This window comes from Vidua macroura, chromosome 1, assembly GCF_024509145.1.
Source record: "Vidua macroura isolate BioBank_ID:100142 chromosome 1, ASM2450914v1, whole genome shotgun sequence".
NCBI classification, from domain to species: domain Eukaryota; kingdom Metazoa; phylum Chordata; class Aves; order Passeriformes; family Viduidae; genus Vidua; species Vidua macroura.
In genome coordinates, this window is record NC_071571.1 from 152,804,213 (window position 1) to 152,820,634 (window position 16,422).

At 47.9% G+C, this 16,422-nt stretch overlaps 1 protein-coding gene across 1 annotated transcript in view; it reads right to left on the reverse strand.

The window, feature by feature from the left end:
* ZC3H3 (zinc finger CCCH-type containing 3) overlaps positions 1-16,422 on the reverse strand; it is a 126,474-nt gene that overhangs the window by 19,700 nt on the left and 90,352 nt on the right. Inside the window, exons 6-9 of the mRNA XM_053976493.1 lie at positions 11,031-11,112; positions 9,307-9,462; positions 7,528-7,597; positions 2,626-2,757 (exon numbers count right to left, since the gene is read on the reverse strand). Of these exons, the coding sequence (XP_053832468.1) occupies positions 2,626-2,757; positions 7,528-7,597; positions 9,307-9,462; positions 11,031-11,112 (440 nt within the window). The remainder of the gene's footprint in view (positions 1-2,625; positions 2,758-7,527; positions 7,598-9,306; positions 9,463-11,030; positions 11,113-16,422) is intronic.

Here is a 16,422-nt window from a genome sequence, read left to right on the forward strand (position 1 = left end):
ACTTGGGAATGCAAAATTAAAGCTTTTTCACTTAATTCTAAATTCCTGGTGAAGCCAGAGCGGGTCAGTCCTGGCGTCATTTGTATGAAGATCAGCTGGAATTACAGTTCATGGAATGGGTCAAAGGTGGATCAACTTGTCCTGAGAATGCTGCAACACATCCTAGGAAGTCCTTAAGAGACAACACTGCCAAGGACACATCATAAATTATGGATAATAATGGACATTTTTGATGGAGGTCTGCTAAAAATCAGGAATTGTGTTTGTCTGGGAGGGCACAAAGAGGAAAACGCAACTGGGAGAAGAGCCCAGCGTGCCAAAAATCAGCATAAAACAACCTAAATTCCTAATTATGGACCATCCTCGTTGGAGTGTATCCACCCAGGATGCTCCACCGGAGTCACACACCTTTGCATTCCATGCTCTTTGTGCTTCAAACCAACATTGCTCGGACAGGGAAAGGCAGAACGAGGGAAGATTTACTCCCATCCTAAATAATTCACAAGAAAAGGGACTGCGCATCTTTAACAAGCCATCGTTTTATGAAGCAAGGTTAACATTTTTCCTTGATTCAGTAGAATATTATAAACTCTCCGGGGTCCATTTGAGGACTTTCTACTTGGAGCAAAGGCACGGACTCAGCACTTTTTATATTATTTAGAGAATAAAATTAACCCTTAATGGCCCAAGCTGGAATTTCTCCTCCCCAGTTAAATATGGCCCGCTCAGCAATTTCTCCCCATATATAATTACAGGCTGCTATCCATCATCTGGAGGAGAATGCTTTCCCGACATTCCAAAAGTGACGCCGTAAGCACTTTTCCTAATAGAATAAATATTCTAAATATCTCTTTTATATTTTCATTTAAATTGGAATATTTTAAAAATAATTGTCGGGACCCTGCCTGCGTGGTTGGCGCTGCGCTGGAGGGAGGTGGCAGGATGCCTGTGTTTTCCTTCTGAGGGAATGTTTATCCTGCATCAAGTCCCCCTCCACGCGCTGCCACAAAAAGTAATTAGGCCCAGACTAATTTATTAGAGCTTCCCTCTGCTGCTGCTGATGTCCTGCTTTCCTTAAAACTCTCACTTTTGGCTTTTTTCCCTGGCTCTTTGGTGGTTTCTCCTTGGGAAAGGATGGGGAAAACACCAGATGAGGCAGTGCTGGGTTCAAAGCTGGGCTCAATGATCTTAGAGGTCTTTTCCAGCCTAAATGATGCTAGGATTCTATCCAACGTTGTGTTTGGATTCTGGGACAGGCTGGTGGCCACGCTGGGGGAATCTGAGCACCTACGGCTTCTCCTGATGGGTTATACCTCAGCAAACGAGTGCTACCAGGATGGAGAAAAGGAGAAGAGCCCTCTGGGGCACTCACAACTCCTCTGGACAACCTGTGCCAGGGTCTCACCACTCTCACAGGGAATAGCTTCTTCCCAATGTCCCATCTATCCCTGCTTTCTGGCAGTGGGAAGCCATTCCCTGTGTCCTGTCCCTCCATCCCTTGTCCCAAGTCCCTCTCCAGCTCCCCTGGAGCCCCTTTAGCTCCTTAGAAACGGTTCTAAGGTCTCCTCAAAGCCTTCCCTTTTCCAAGCTGGACATTTCCTCCTCTCCCAGTCTGGCTCCAGAGCAGAGGGGCTCCAGCCCTTGGGGCATCCCTGTGGCCTCCTCTGGACTCACTCCAGCAGCTCCACATCTTCCTTCTTCTGTTGGATCCTGAGCTGGAGGCAGCTCTGCAGGTGGGGTCTCACCTGAGTGGGGCAGAGGGGCAGAATTCCCTCCCTTCCTGCTGGTCACAATTGTCCACAGATGAGCAGAAATCTCATACCATAACCCATAACCCATTTGGAAAACATCAAAGAGGAGTCAGGACAGTCATTTGGATTCCCAAGGGAACACCAGCATGGCCAACCCTCTCCCTTAGCCATGACACAGAAAGGTGAGATCCCGTGTGTTCCAAATTCCTTTGCAACAACAAATGGCAGCTGGCTCCAAGCCCAGCTCCAGGAAAGCTGCTCCCACAATTTCCACGTTACATTGGGTACCAAAAGCTCATGGATGAGGTTGCAACTCTCCCCAAGGTGGACATGAAGTCCATGTAGGACTCCACTGCACAGATCCAAACCATCCCCAGGACCTGGAGGTGGCTCCATGAATCCCCCAGGCACAGCTGGATGCTGAGCTGGCTGAGCAAGGCTGGTCTTGCTCCTAAAACTAAGCCACAGGATTTAAGGCTCAAGTTTTAACCTGTCACGGAGCCAGAGTGGAAAATAAGCATTAATGCCTATGGATTTTCTAGGTAAAACAGGGAATCCCAAATGTTTTCCTACATTTTTCATCTGTTTCAGTGAGGGGTTTTCAGGGCAGGTGCTTCCAGCTCAGACACTGATAACACAAACACCACGTGGAGGCTCTTACCAGCATTTTGATGAGCTGAAGCCTTTGATTTCTCTCCCTTTTTTCCCAACCAAAATCACTTTGCCAAAACCCTTGGAAAAGCACAGGACTGTTGCTCATCACATCCAGGTGCTGAGCAGCTTCCAGCTCTTCCCTGCGGTGCCGTAGCTGGTGCAGGACGCTGCTCATGGCTTTGGCTTTGGCCCAAAACAGCTGGGATAAATCCCCCTTTACCTTTTCTCCCATGGGACAATATCCTTTGAGGAAATCTTGGCACACTTCTGCCTTCCTGGACACGTAGACATGGCTATAGGGGCAATTGCTGTTGCTGCAGATCCCCTTCAAGTAGTAGGAACACACCGGCATCTGCAAGAGGAGGAGAAATCCGTCAGCAATTCCCTAAACCCGTGACTCGGAATCACTGCAACCCCCAGACCTGATATAAAAGCGTGCAAGCGTAAAATAAATAGAAATCTTTTGCCAGCCACCGATCCCAGAGGTGTTTTTAGCTCTTCCATTGGTCTCCTGCAAGACAGTTCCCTGGTATTACGTGTTCCCGGTGTTTGGATACGCAGGGAGTGAAGGCGCTTCCCTCAGCATCCTTCAGGATGCTGGATAGAGGGAACTGCCACCAGGAAGAAAATTCCCTCTGTAAAGTGTAGGGAAGGGAGAGGGAAATGTCATAAATTCAGGGAACATCTTTCGCAAGGAATGATGCAGTAATGGAGATAGGAAAAGCGGCACAGAGATCACGCCCAGCCCGGCTGCAGCATCCCATAGGGAATTCTCAGAGGGAATCCCAACATCCCAGAGGAAATTTTGGCCATCACAAAGGCCAAAACAGCACCCATTTGGCTCTTCTGTGGATACAGAGCTGGCTGGAAGGGAGTTTGATAAAGTCTCCAAAAGATGGTTCCTAGAAAGGGGGGAAAAATGCACCTCTGCAAGGATTTGGGGAGGCTGCATCATTCCAAGGCATTATCCTGGAATTCCCCAGCACTATGATGCCTGTCCCTGCGCACTGGGGCGGGCAGGGATGCTCCAGGAGGGAGTGAAATGAGGAGGACAGCCCAGTATCCTGCCCTGAGCATTGGAGAATGAGAGCAGTGGCATACACGGAGCAGATCCCCGATCCTGCGCTCCCGCGTTCCCGAAGCGCGACAGCTGACAGGGAAAACCGACGGAGCAAGGATTCTCCTCATCGTCCTCAAAGCACAAACTTCACCTTCTGCCAGCTGTTATCATTAAAAACAAATTACCAGCCTGCTGCCATATTTCAGCATCCTTAACTCACCGGCAACCGCCGGCAGCTTCCCACTTCCCGCCCCGACCAGGCAGCTGCTGCCTGGAATGTGCACTTCCCGAAGGTCCGGCTCCTCCTGCTCCTACATCCCGAATTTCCTCACTGCTCAGCGTGGTATTGATCTCCTCATTCACCAGTAGCATCCTGGTCCCACCAGTTCAGGCATCCCCAAGTAATATTTACAATGCTGCAATAACCATGGCCGGGGCTATTCGGAAAAATCCCTTATCCCTGAAGGGCACATTAAGGGTTGAACTAAATTGCCTCGCTGGAGGCCGAGAGGAAAGAAAACAAAGGGTGCTTTAAAAGAGGAGAGTTTATTTTTAATTGTCTTTTAACTGCAGACATTAACATAAAGGACAGGGCTCTGGGGCGATCTTTGGCAGTGCTGGTGGTGTGACCGTAAACGATTCCCTTAATGTAGTTTTTGATATAGAGCCCAAATTAGCTCTAATAAAAAGGGATAATAAAGGCAGCTCTCTGACAAAAATAAACTCCTCCTCGCTGTCAAGCCCGAGCCATTATCAAGAGGAAGCAGCGCTCTCATTTCAATTAACCTTGTTTGCACCCCAGCACGTCCACACAAATAACAATAACATTAATTCAAGGCACTGGGGCGCTGCGGCCGCCTTCGACAGCTTTGACTCTCTACAAGCTCTGGAGGCAGCAGCTAAATGAACCCGAAACTCCACGTGAGCCTCCAAATTGCTCACAACTGAGTTTTGAAGCTCTATTAGGGAGAAAAATGCTGATTCTTTCCGAGTTCCTCAAGGGGAAAAGCTGTTGGAACAGCAGCAGGCGGCTTCTAGAGTCCCGGCCTCTCGCAACCTTTGCTTCCTTCAGATTTCCTGGTTTCTCCCCATTGCTGGGATGTATCAGTGCCTCTGACCCACTGTGGAAAAATTCCCTGTGTGTCGCTTCAGCGGGTGCTTCTCACCAAAGGCTCTGCCTGAGCCTCTTGTGAAGCAAAATTCTTTAAACTGTGAGGCCCTGGCACAAGTTGCCCAGAGAAGCTGTGGCTGCCCCATCCCTGGAAGTGCCCAAAGCCAGGTTGGACAGGGCTTGGAGCAATGCGGGATAGTGAAAGGTGTTCCTGCCCATGGCAGAACAAGAAGAGCTTTCCCTTTTCCCCAGGCTCTTTCTTCCATCACCAGAGGGTGATGAAAACCACTGGAGTTTGGATCTGCAAAGCTCCGTGACAATCTGGAGCCATCTTCCATCCTGGAGACCATTCCCGGCTTGGAGCAAGGGGTTTGCTGCTCTAGGATAGGGAAAAGCTCCCTGCTGCTGTAACAGCTGAATCCATGCAGTTTTCCATAGAAAACAGTGATTTTTCCCATAGAAAATAGTGATTATTCCCATTTCTCAGTGGGGACACTGAGGCATGGGAATGCACAAAGGCTGAGAAACAGTTTTGTCCTGACACCAAGAGCCAAGCCCCGCCAGCCTTTGATCCTTCACCTCCTGGACTGGATATCCCATCCCAGTGAAATCCCACTGAGGTGAGATACACAACAACCTGATGAGGAGGTTTTTCTCTGATGAGGAGGTTTGGGGGTGTCCCTTTCCAGTAATCACACAGTGAAATCCATGGGACCAACAAAATCAGGAATCCCCAAACCACCACATCATCCCACATGGAAAAAAAAACATGGATCGCATTAAAACCTCAGCTCAAACAGCCAAAAACCAACCCTGGACAATCCTTCACCTGAGGAAAAGGTGGGGATTTACTCCAAAAACTCCACAAGCAGGAGGAAAACTGCTTCCTTCCTCTGCTGAATGCCTCCACCTGCTTTTTCCCAGCCCTGATAAATGAGGGAAAAGCCACCTTTGCCAAGAATCACCCAGCTTAACAGGGAGCTCCAGGACTTGGAAAGTGAAGTTGCTTCCCGCTTTAGGAAGCAGCATTCCCATGGCAATAAATCACCCTGGAACAAGTTTGAACTCTGTGGAGGAGGTTGTTTCTCTTCCAGCCCTTGCTGATGACAAGGTGGCAAACAGGGAGACCTCTGAGCCACCCTCAGGTTGGTTAATCCTGTGAAAAATAATTCCCCTTCCCAACGGAGCATGGCAGGAAAAACGAGCTCCAAAAGCTTTTCAGAGCTGGCGCTGCCTGCTTTGATTTTGGTTTGTTAATTAATGATTCGTCTTGAGTTTAGGTGATGCTTCATTAGCTCAGGAAAAAGGTGAGATGGGCTGAGGTCACTGCATCCCATGTGATCCCATCCCAGGGATTCTGTCCCCAAAATGCTATTGGCAAACAGCTCCTTGACATGGTCACTCCTTTTTAATTCAGTTTTATTACCACAATATCACTGTTATTCTTCTCGAACTGGTGAGGTGCTGCTAAAGGTTGAGTATTCCATCATTCTCCATTTATTCACCCAAACCAGAGCCCAGAAGCCAAATCTGGAGGTCCTCCTTGAGGGACCAAGTGTTTCTGGTGGGGAAACTGAGGCCACATCTCCATCAGGAATTTAAACATGCCGAGGAATATTCCTGGGTAGAGAGACCATAAATCACATTCTTTGGTGGATAAACCACCAACTGCAACAGCTCCTTGGGCGTGTCCAATTCCCAAGTTTCATCTAGGTTTTCTGCCCTGGGACCAAAAAAGACTTCACTACCTTCTGAAATTCCATTTCATTTCGAGTTCATGGTTCTGTGGATGAATTGCAATCCTTCGCCTCAAAGGTGCAGGCAGAGAGTTGCACTTTGTTTACTTGGATGACAAGAAGTAGTTGGCCTCACTTATTACAATAAATTTGGATAAACCAACAGCCAATCCCACTGCAAAGCTTCCTTCATTCTTGGCTTCCTTATTTCTGAAAGTCTGACGCTGTTACAGGATGAAAGAAAAAAAACCCAAACTTTTTTTCCATCTATCAATCTTCATCCCCATTCCTGCTCTGACATGCCACGAGCCAGGGAATGCAGCTGTCCCCGTCCCTATTTTATGTACTCGTGATTAAGTGACTCTGAAGAGAAATCCATGTAAAAAACATCTGGTGCTCCGTGTCTCCTTCAGAGCAACTTCCCAGATAACTTATGAGCTCCCCACGGACAAGGAACGTGCCTCAGGCACCTTGGCTTCCGTGCTGGAGTCTCCAAAGCTACATCCAAGTGGAGATCCCAGCCACTAAACACAGGCTGAAGTGCTAAATCATCACTGATAAACCCAAAATAAAAACCCTGGATTATTTTTCCACCTTGTGCAATAAAACCACAGAGCTCCAAATGCATCAAGAAGGTGGAAAACAATGAACTCCAAAGTTGTTTTGCCATGGTTTCAACCTGGTTGTGCTGCTTGGCATTTTAGAATTGATTTTTATTAATTTATATCTCCAAGTTATGTTTGTTAAAACTTCCTCTGACCCCAGCACAAAGGGATTTCCAGGGAAATGTGATCTTATGGAAGTAGGGAAGGATTAGATGCAACTAAATGGACTTGATGATCTTGGAGGCCTTTTTTAGACCTCTAAGACCTCATAGGTCTTTTCTAGACCTCAGCCATAGTGTGGAGAGGCCCTGGCACAGGTGGCCCAGAGAAGCTGTGGATGCCCCATCCCTGGAAAAATTCAAGGCCAAGTTGGATGGGGCTTGGAGTAACCTGGGATAGTGGTCCCTGACCACGGCAGAGGGGCAGGAATGAGATGATCCTGAAGGTCTCATCTATCCCAAACCATTCCATGGCTCTGTCACGACTCAGGAGCCTGAACAGCTCAGCAAGGAAACTCCAAACTCAGTTGGAAGGACTCAGTGAGGAAGAACCTTCCTACAACCACCCCTTTGCACACAGAGCCATATTCCCATTGGGAAGTCACACAGACCTTGTCCTTGGACACCTTGTGGGAAAAGGGACAGGTCCCATCCGTCTTCTTGCACGTGCCACGGAGAAACCTGGAGATAAAGCAGATGGAGCAGGTTGGACACGAGGTGGGTCACAAAATGCATGGTTTTATACAAAACCACTCAATCGCTGCCGAGCTCATCCATAAACCCATTTCACACCCTAAATTAGTACAGATCCCCCTTGCTGGAAGAGCAGCTGATGATTCCTGATAGATTTTATTCTTTCATCACATTTGGCTGCTCTTTAGTAGGTAGAGCAAGGCTTGTACCCCAAAATTCAGATATGATACTCCCAAAGGAGAAAAGTCCTTCCTAGAGCCCTGATTATTCCAAGTTGCAAGAAAAGTTGTGGATTTCCCATTCTTGGAAGTGTTCAAGGTCAGGCTGGACAAGGCTTAGAGGAACCTGGGGTAGTGGATGGTGTCCCTGCCAATGGCAAGGGGGTGGATTGGATGATCTTGAAGGTCTTTTCCAATCCAAACCATTCCAGGATTCTATGATCCCATTCTAAGAGATGCTGGATGAAGCTCCAGGTGGGAGTGGCCAATGACCAGGAGGAGCAAAGACAGGCCCAGAACAGCAACCAAGATCCCAAAGCACATGAGGATGTCAAGAGTTTTCCTAGGATTGCCTACTGTGAGAGCAGATTAGCAAAAATAAAAAATTATAAGGGAAAGCTAAAGAATGGGATTGGAGATAAAGGAACAAGGATGAGGAGACACAAAACTAGGAGAAATGTTGTCGTCCAGTGATCCATGGAAATGAGACAGGTTGGAGACCCAAAAGACTTCAAGAAGCACAATTCCTAAAGTAGGCAAGGAGTTATGGGATTTGTTATGGGAGAAAGAGTGAGAAGGAGTAAAATCAGTTAAAAAAACAATAAATCACCTTCCCCTCCTCTATCGTCTCCCATCGAGCTTTGAGCAACTTCCAAGTGATTCCAGCACAGCAGCAATTTTATGGAGAAATTACTCCAGGAGTTCATCAGTGGAGTTGGCTCTTCTGCACTTTTTAAATGACTCATAATAGAGTTTAATCAACTCTTGGGCAGGTCTAATGAACTGCCAACATGGATCAGTTCTCCTGGAATAAATCACCGAGTCTTGGAGCTGCACGATGTCACAGGCTGAGGGATTCAAACCTGCTGGACTGATCCAAATGGATCTGAGGAATGCTCCTGAAGGAGTAACCTTGAGTGTGGTCAGGGCAGGGGCTCAAGTCACCCAGCCCAGAAAAGAAGGCTCCAAAGGGACCTTAGAGCCCCTTCCAGTGCCTAAACAGGCTCCAAGAGAGCCAAAGAGGGACTTGGGACAAGGGACGGAGTGACAGGACAAGGAGAATGGCTCCCCACTGCCAGAGGGATAGATAGGAAGATATTAGGAAGATACTTTTCCCTGTGAGGCTGGTGAGGCCCTGGAATGGAATTCCCAGAGAAGCTGTGGCTGCCCCATCCTTGAAAGTGTTCCAGGCCAGGTTGGACAGTGCTTGGAGCAACCTGGGATAGTGGAAGGTGTCCCTGCCCATGTCAGGGGTTTGGAATTCAATGATCTTTGATGCTCCTTCCAACCAAAACAATTCCATGATTCTCTGGCCCCTTCCTTCCAACCCAACAGTGCAGAACCTACACCTGACCAAGAACTCCCATCCCTGTTGTCCTACATCTCTGTTATCAGTTTGTTTCCCTTAGGAATATCCCACAAGGAAGCACCAAAGCCACCCAATGTCCCAGTTCAGCACAATTCCGTGTCCATCCCTACCTGGTGCAGACGGCCACTTTCTCTGGATCATGGATGTAGGGGCAGCTCTCGCCCCGATTGCACTTCCCGAAGCGGTTGTAGTACATACAATATTCCTTCTTTTTCTTCTTCTGCTTGGCTTGGCGGATGATGGCCAAGCTCCTCTGCACAGCACGGCTGAGGGAGAAAGAGGGACAAGCTCAAGGAAAACCTCCAGCTCCAACACCACAAGGACATGGAGAAGACACCTCAACAATACCTGAAACCAGAGAGGAGCCCATCTTTGGAGAGTGAAATATTTAGGAAGTTCATGCTCATAAGCCCATAAGTATTTTCAATTTTTGGCTGATTTTACCCCAAATAATTAAAAATCTGCAAGGTAACACCAAAGTCACCACTGAGATCCCTTCCCACCCCCATAACTCTGATTCTCTCCTCGGATTTTATGAGCATGGAAAGGGTTTCCCACACTTTTGGGGAATATGGTGAGGAAGGAAACATCCTCTCCTGGTGCAGCACAGGATGCCAAGGCTGAATGACTCGTAGGGCTCTTCAGCACATGTCCCACCAACTGGGCCTGATGCTATTCATGGCCTTCAAGTGGGCACCTGCTCATGAACCTCAAAGAACGAGCATCTACATGATGGCCACAGGAACAAAAAGTACCACCAAAGAGCAGAAAAGCTCCTTTCTAATTGCCTGGTCCCATTAGAAGTTACTTAAGCAGCTCCGAAGTTGCTTAGCACATGTTTTCCATGAGCTTCCAGCTGGAGAGGGAATTATCCAGAAGCTCTTGGGATGTGTGGGACCAGGTGGAAGAGGGAAAGTGAACACAAACCATGGGGAGCACATCAGATCTCTCCAAGGAGATAATTCAGTGTTAGGACACAGTCAGATCTGGTTTGATGAGGACGCAGTGCATTATCCCTGAAAAACACAGGTTCAAGGAACTTATTTTCAGAGGAAATGCACATTTTTACCTCTGTAATTGTTGGTTGTCTGCAGCTCCTGGATTAAAAGGAGGTGCAAGGCCAAGTGTAAGGTCCTGGATGTGTAGTGGGTAATCCCAAGCACAAATCCAGGCTGGGTGGGGAATGGATTGAGAGCAGCCCTGAGGAGAAGGACTCGAGGGAGTTGGTGGATGAGAAGCTCCACATGACCCAGCCACGGGAGCCCGGAATGTCCCAGGCTCATCCCACAGCATGGGCAGCAGAAGAAGAGGGGGAATTTCTGCCCCTCAGCCCCACTCAGGTGAGATCTCACCTGCGGAGCTGCCTCCAGCTCTGGGGTCCAATGGCAGGAGGATGTGGAGCTGCTGGAGCAGATCCAGGAGGCCACGGAGATGCTCCAATGGCTGGAGCCCCTCTGCTCTGCAGCCAGGCTGAGAGAGCTGGGAATGTCCAACCTGGCTGTCCAGGCAGACCTTGGAGCCCCTTCCAGTGCCTGAAGGGGCTCCAGGAGAGCTGGAGAGGGACTTTGGACAAGGGCTGAAGTGGCAGGAGAAGGGGGAATGGTTTCCCACTGCCAGGGATAGATGGGATTTTGAGAATAAATTCTTCCCTGGGAGGGTGGGGAAACTCTGGCTGGGCTTAAAACCACATCGAAGTAGAAGCTGCGGAAAAGCAGCAGCCAGAGCTTCACCAAATCATCCTCCAGTTCAACAGCTGCTCCAGAAGCTCCTGATTCCCTCCTGAGCATAATTCCAAAGATGGAGCACATCATTCCTGCTTCCCATGAGTACAGACCTGGCAATGTATCGGCATGTTGAGGATCTGCTCAGGCTGGGTGAAAAGACCCCAGGACTGGGTGTGGAGTGCAATCTCAGTGCTGGAGAGAGAGAAAAACATGGATCATTGCTTGGAATCGAGAAATTTTGCAGGAATTCACACAGCCTCAATACCTTAGGTCCACAAAAATGATCGGAGGGATGGAGACACCTTGCTATGAGGAAAAGCTCGGAGATCTGGGGTTGTTCAGCCTGGTAAAAAAAAAGGCTCCAGGGAGAACTTGGAGCCTCCTCCATTGCCTAAAGGGGTTCCAGGAGAGCTGGAGAGGAACTATGGACAAGAATCTGGAGTGGCAAAACAGAGGGAATGGTTTCCCATTGCCAGAGGGCAGGGTTAGATGGGCTATGGGGAAGAAATTCTTCCCTGGGAGGGTGGGGAGGCCCTGGCACAAATTGCCCAGAGAAACTATGGATGCCTCACCCCTGAAAGTGTCCAAGGACAGGGTTTGGAGTAACCTGGGATAATGGAAAGTGTCCCTGCCCCTGGCAGAGTGTTGGAACTGGATGATTGTCAAGCTCCCTCCCAACCCAAACCATTCCATGATTCCATGAACTTACTTAACCCAAAGCACAGAGCTCCCAGAGAACCAAGGGACAAAGATGCCCTTCAGGGACTTCCCACCTCTGGAGCAGCCCCAGCAGAAGGGCTCCTTGCCAGCCCCAAACACAGCAGGAATTTTTCCCCTCAGCACCCAAACGTGCCAGAACACTTCCCTAAGCAAATCCCTCGCTTCCACCATCAATCCAACAAATTTCCACGCTTGGCTTGGCCGCTCCCCGCAGCCGGACAGGGAAGCTCAGCGCCCGCTCCCATCCATGCACGCATGGAATTAAATCATCCTTGACTGGTGCAGGGAAGAATGAATGGGAAAGAAAGGCTGGGTTTCAGTTTTCCAGGTAGGATGAGAGCAGCTCAGTCACTCACCTGCCAGCCCGGGCGTGTTGGGAAGTTGAGTGAGTGGAATTTGATTGCGCGGCACCGCGAGCTGTCACTCGGCTGCCGGCGTCGGCGAAGCCCCATCTGTTCCCTCTGCACATCAAATTCCATCAACAGGGCATTTGAGCCACCACTGAGATAGCTTTTTTCCCTGGTTTTTTTTTTTAATTCCTTCTCGTCCCAAGCTGTAGGAGCATCTTTTTTAGTGCCTCAATAAACATTTGTCAGCTTTGGGATGCTCCGAAGATGCCATTGAAGGTACTCCATTAAGAGCAAGGTTGACTTCCCAAACGATGTGGGGAGAAAGCCCCAAATTAAAATCCATTAGGATAGGGCTGGAGCATCCTCAGCCCTTGGGAATTCTGTTTAATATTCCTTAAAGCTACACCAGGAATCAGCTCCTGAGGGCAGCACACAGTCCCTCTAAATACTTAATATTTGCAGATAAAAGCAGATACACAGGGATGAAAAAGTTGGGAATCACAGAATCATGTAATGGTTAGGGCTGGAAGGGTCTTTACAGGTCATCTTGGCCAGAAAGGAGGAATCACTAAAGAGATAAATAGAGGATAAATAAAGGGGTCAACAGCCTCCTGCCACTGGGTTGGAATTTTTATGTAGCAAAAATACATCAACAACATTTTTTTTTTTTTTTTTGCTATTTTTCCCCAGTTTTCATCTTCTAGTAAGAAGCCATGCAACAACATGATGTGCATCTCCCATTCCAGGAATTAACTCGCATCCCAAAGGCAGTTTAACTATCCAAGAGCTGGTCCCATCCGTGACAAAATCCAGAAAGTCAGATCCATCCAGGTCTGGCAAAGCACCTGGAAGCTGGCAAAGAAAACCCCCATCCACATTTTCCCACTCTCTAATTATTCATCCCATGTGCAAATCCTCCCCAAACTATTAGAAAATCACCCAAATATTTCTCCAGGAGGAGACAAGCCAAGAAAGCTCCGTAATTAAACATCCATTGGGATTTATGGAGAAAACTCGGGCTCTGTCATGAGGGTACTTTTGGAAGCTTTTGCATTGTGGAAAAAAAAGTTTAAATAAAAGTAAAAGCCTTGTGTACATCCAAGTATCAAGAAGGGGGTGCAGGAGAGGGGATTGGATGTTCTCAACTTTTCAGGAGGTCCAAGGAGTCTAAATTTGGATTTTTAGGGTGGTTGTCAACTCGGAATTCCCAACTGGTCACTACAAGAGATTTGTACTAATAAATACATTAATAAATAAATATTCCTGGCATTGGAGGGTGTATTATTGAAACTGGGACATCAAAAGACACTGGAAAATAGGATAAGGGTTAAATTCCAACATCAGGAGCCGAAATCAGGAGCTGCAGTCTGGCCTAAATTAAACAAAAAGCTGAAACTATGCCCCCAGGGCTTGACTTTGGAAGTCTCGTTTGATCCAGACAAAACACTGGGCACATCCCAGTCCCAGATCTGTCCCGTTTTTCTCCTCAGTCGCTTCCCAGCCAGGGAGAACTTCAGGACACAGCGGTGCTGTCAGATCAGGAGAGCAACTCCCGCATCCTTGGCATTGCCAAAGTCCCTTACTCTGGAAATTTAAAGTGGTGCCACGGCAAATTCTTCCCACATCCACACTCCAAGGCAGCGGGAACAGAATGGAGAGGGGGGGAAAAAAAAAGCAGGAAAGTAAGAAAAGCTGCCACAGAGAGCATCAAGAACTGCACATTGAGGGCTTTTGAAGTGGTTACACCCAGCACAGCAGTGTCAGCCGGGATATTTTCCACCCTCTGGAAAGGACAGGTGGATTTCTCTCCCCCTTTCCTGATGATTCAGTCGCCTGGGAGAGCATCATCCGTAAGGAAACCCACAGCCCGTGCAAAGAGGGTTGTTTCTCTTAATGCATCATCCCAGCCCGACGCTGGCAGCTCCGGTGGCTCGCGGTGAGAAGTGATTGTTGTTCCCAATCCAGCCGGGAGACTCCGCGCGTCTCTCCGGAGGGAGCGGGAGCTGTCATGTTCATTAAATGCATGATTACAGCTATGATTAATAGCGGGGGCTGCAGCCTAACTCCTTCTTTTTTTCCCCTGCTCCTAGGAAGGAATCCACAGCCAAGCAGTCCCGCGGTGTTTTCCGCAGCGTTTGGCTCAATGTTTGGAATTCCAGCTTTTGATGGAAAAGGGGGAAAAGGCACAATTTATCCTTGTCAAACAACAAAATGCTTAAAACAAGCGGGTTGGATGCTGCACCCCTGCACCAACATCCGTAAATTAATTAGGACCATATCCTTAATCCTAAAACTCAGCTCAAGCGGATCCAGGTCCATCTCTGGCATCCTGTTTTTTTTTTTTTTTCCCATAACCCCAAAACACAGATCGAGGCTCAAGGTCTTTCTTCTCCAGGGAAGAGATTTCCCTTGGCAGCCCAGGAACTGCACTCAGGAGCAACACTCGCTGCTTTCCAGCATTCCCACATGGATATCAGGATGTTCCCATCCAACCCAACACTCCTGCTCAGCTCCCCATCACCCAGGGGCTTGGGATGCAACAAACACACCCCGAAAACAACATTCCAACTATTCCTTTGAGTTAAAAATTGGCTGCAAATATCACAGTTAATTATCACCTGTTTAATTATTTAGGAAGGATTTTATTGCTCCAAGGCACAGCTCAAGGATCAGGACCTCATCTTATGGAAAGGTCTGTTGGAGTATATTATCCAATTATTTACTTTTTTTAAATGGTGGAAAAGCTGTAAAAAACTGGGAAAAAAAAAAAAAAAAAAAAAAAAAAGAGAGAAATCCAGAGTTGGAGTGAGCCAGGTCCAAGGGATGATAGGCAAGAGAGTAAGAACACTGTTAGAATGATGAATATTGACTCTCAAGCCCATTGCTTCCCATCTACTTCCACAATCCCAAATCAAGGCTAATTTGTGGAAAACTTCCTCATGGAGGGAAACAATCAGTAGAAAACTGAAACAGGCAGAAAAAAAGGAAGATATTCAGAGCTGGGGTGTGGTAGGGCCAAGAGATGGACAGGAGGGTGAGAACATTGTCAGAATGATGAGTGTTGCGTATCAGGCCCATTGCTTCCCATCTACTTCCACTATCCCAAGTCAAGGATAATTCATGGAAATCTTACACACAGAGGGAACCAACCAGGGGTTTGCCTAAGCAATGGCAGGCAGGTGATCAGCTCCACTGCTCAGTGCTCCAAACTGGAGATGACCACAACGGGGTCATTCCATTTTTTGCTCACCAATCCCATGGTTTTGGAATTGTTCAGTCCCTTATCCCTTTTGAGCTCAGTCCTTTGGCTCATTGAGTACCATTCCTTGGGTTTGGGATTCCTCAGCCCCTGACCCCTTTTGAGCTCAATTCCATGTCCCCTTGAATCTCAGTGCCTTTTCTTTGGGATTACTCAATTCCTTATATCCTTTGAGATCAATCCCTTGGTCCCTTTCGAGCTCAATCCCTTAGTTTTGAGATTCCTCAATCCCTTGGCTCCTTCCCCCTCAATTCCATGATTTTGGGATTGCTCAATCCTTTTATCCCTCAGGTGTCAGCATCACCACACAACCTCTTCTCAGCCTGTTCCCACACGACCTGGAAAAGGCTTCCTAAAACCACGCTGGCTCCTTTAATATTTTCCATTATCATCCCACCTCGTCCACTGCAGCCTCCTTCGGAAAGAGCCGAGCGATTCATTTTCTGAGTCTCTCCTTGGCTTTATTGCTGAACCGAAAGTTTTGAGGCTGCACTTGGGGAAATTTATTTCTTTAATTATTATTCATTTAAGTGGGTTCCGCAGATTTCGAGGATCAGCACTCGCAGCTGCTGGGGGTCATTTATTTCCCTCACTGGACAGCACAAGTCCTCATTCCGGAGAAGACAACAGAAAAAGAAGGGATGAGTTGCTGCTAAACAAGCAGAGATTTTCCCCTTTTCCTGCCAGACTGTCCCCGCATCCAATGAATGTCCCTGAGTCAGGTGGTCACGAGTGTTTTATTAACAAAGCAACTTCAATTAATGAATCGGCTTCAATTAATGAAGCAGCTCCGGGTTGGATATTGTACAAGCAGATGTGGGCCTGAAGCAGGATCTGATCCCTGCAATTCCAGAGTTGAGGAATTGAGCTCATAAAGTGAAAGGGACTGAGCAATCCTAAAGCCAAGGCATTGAGAGTGAAGGGGACAAAGGATTGAGCTCCAGAGGGATAAAAGGATTGAACAATCCCAAAATCAAGGGACTGAGAGTGAAGAGGTCAAAGGGATTGAACAATCCCAAAACCAAGGGATAGAGCTCAAAAGGGGCCAAGGGATTGAGCTCCAGAGGAATAAAAGGATTGAACAATCCCAAAATCAAGGGACTGAGAGTGAAGAGGTCAAAGGGATTGAACAATCCCAAAACCAAGGGATAGAGCTCAAAAGGGCTGAGGGAT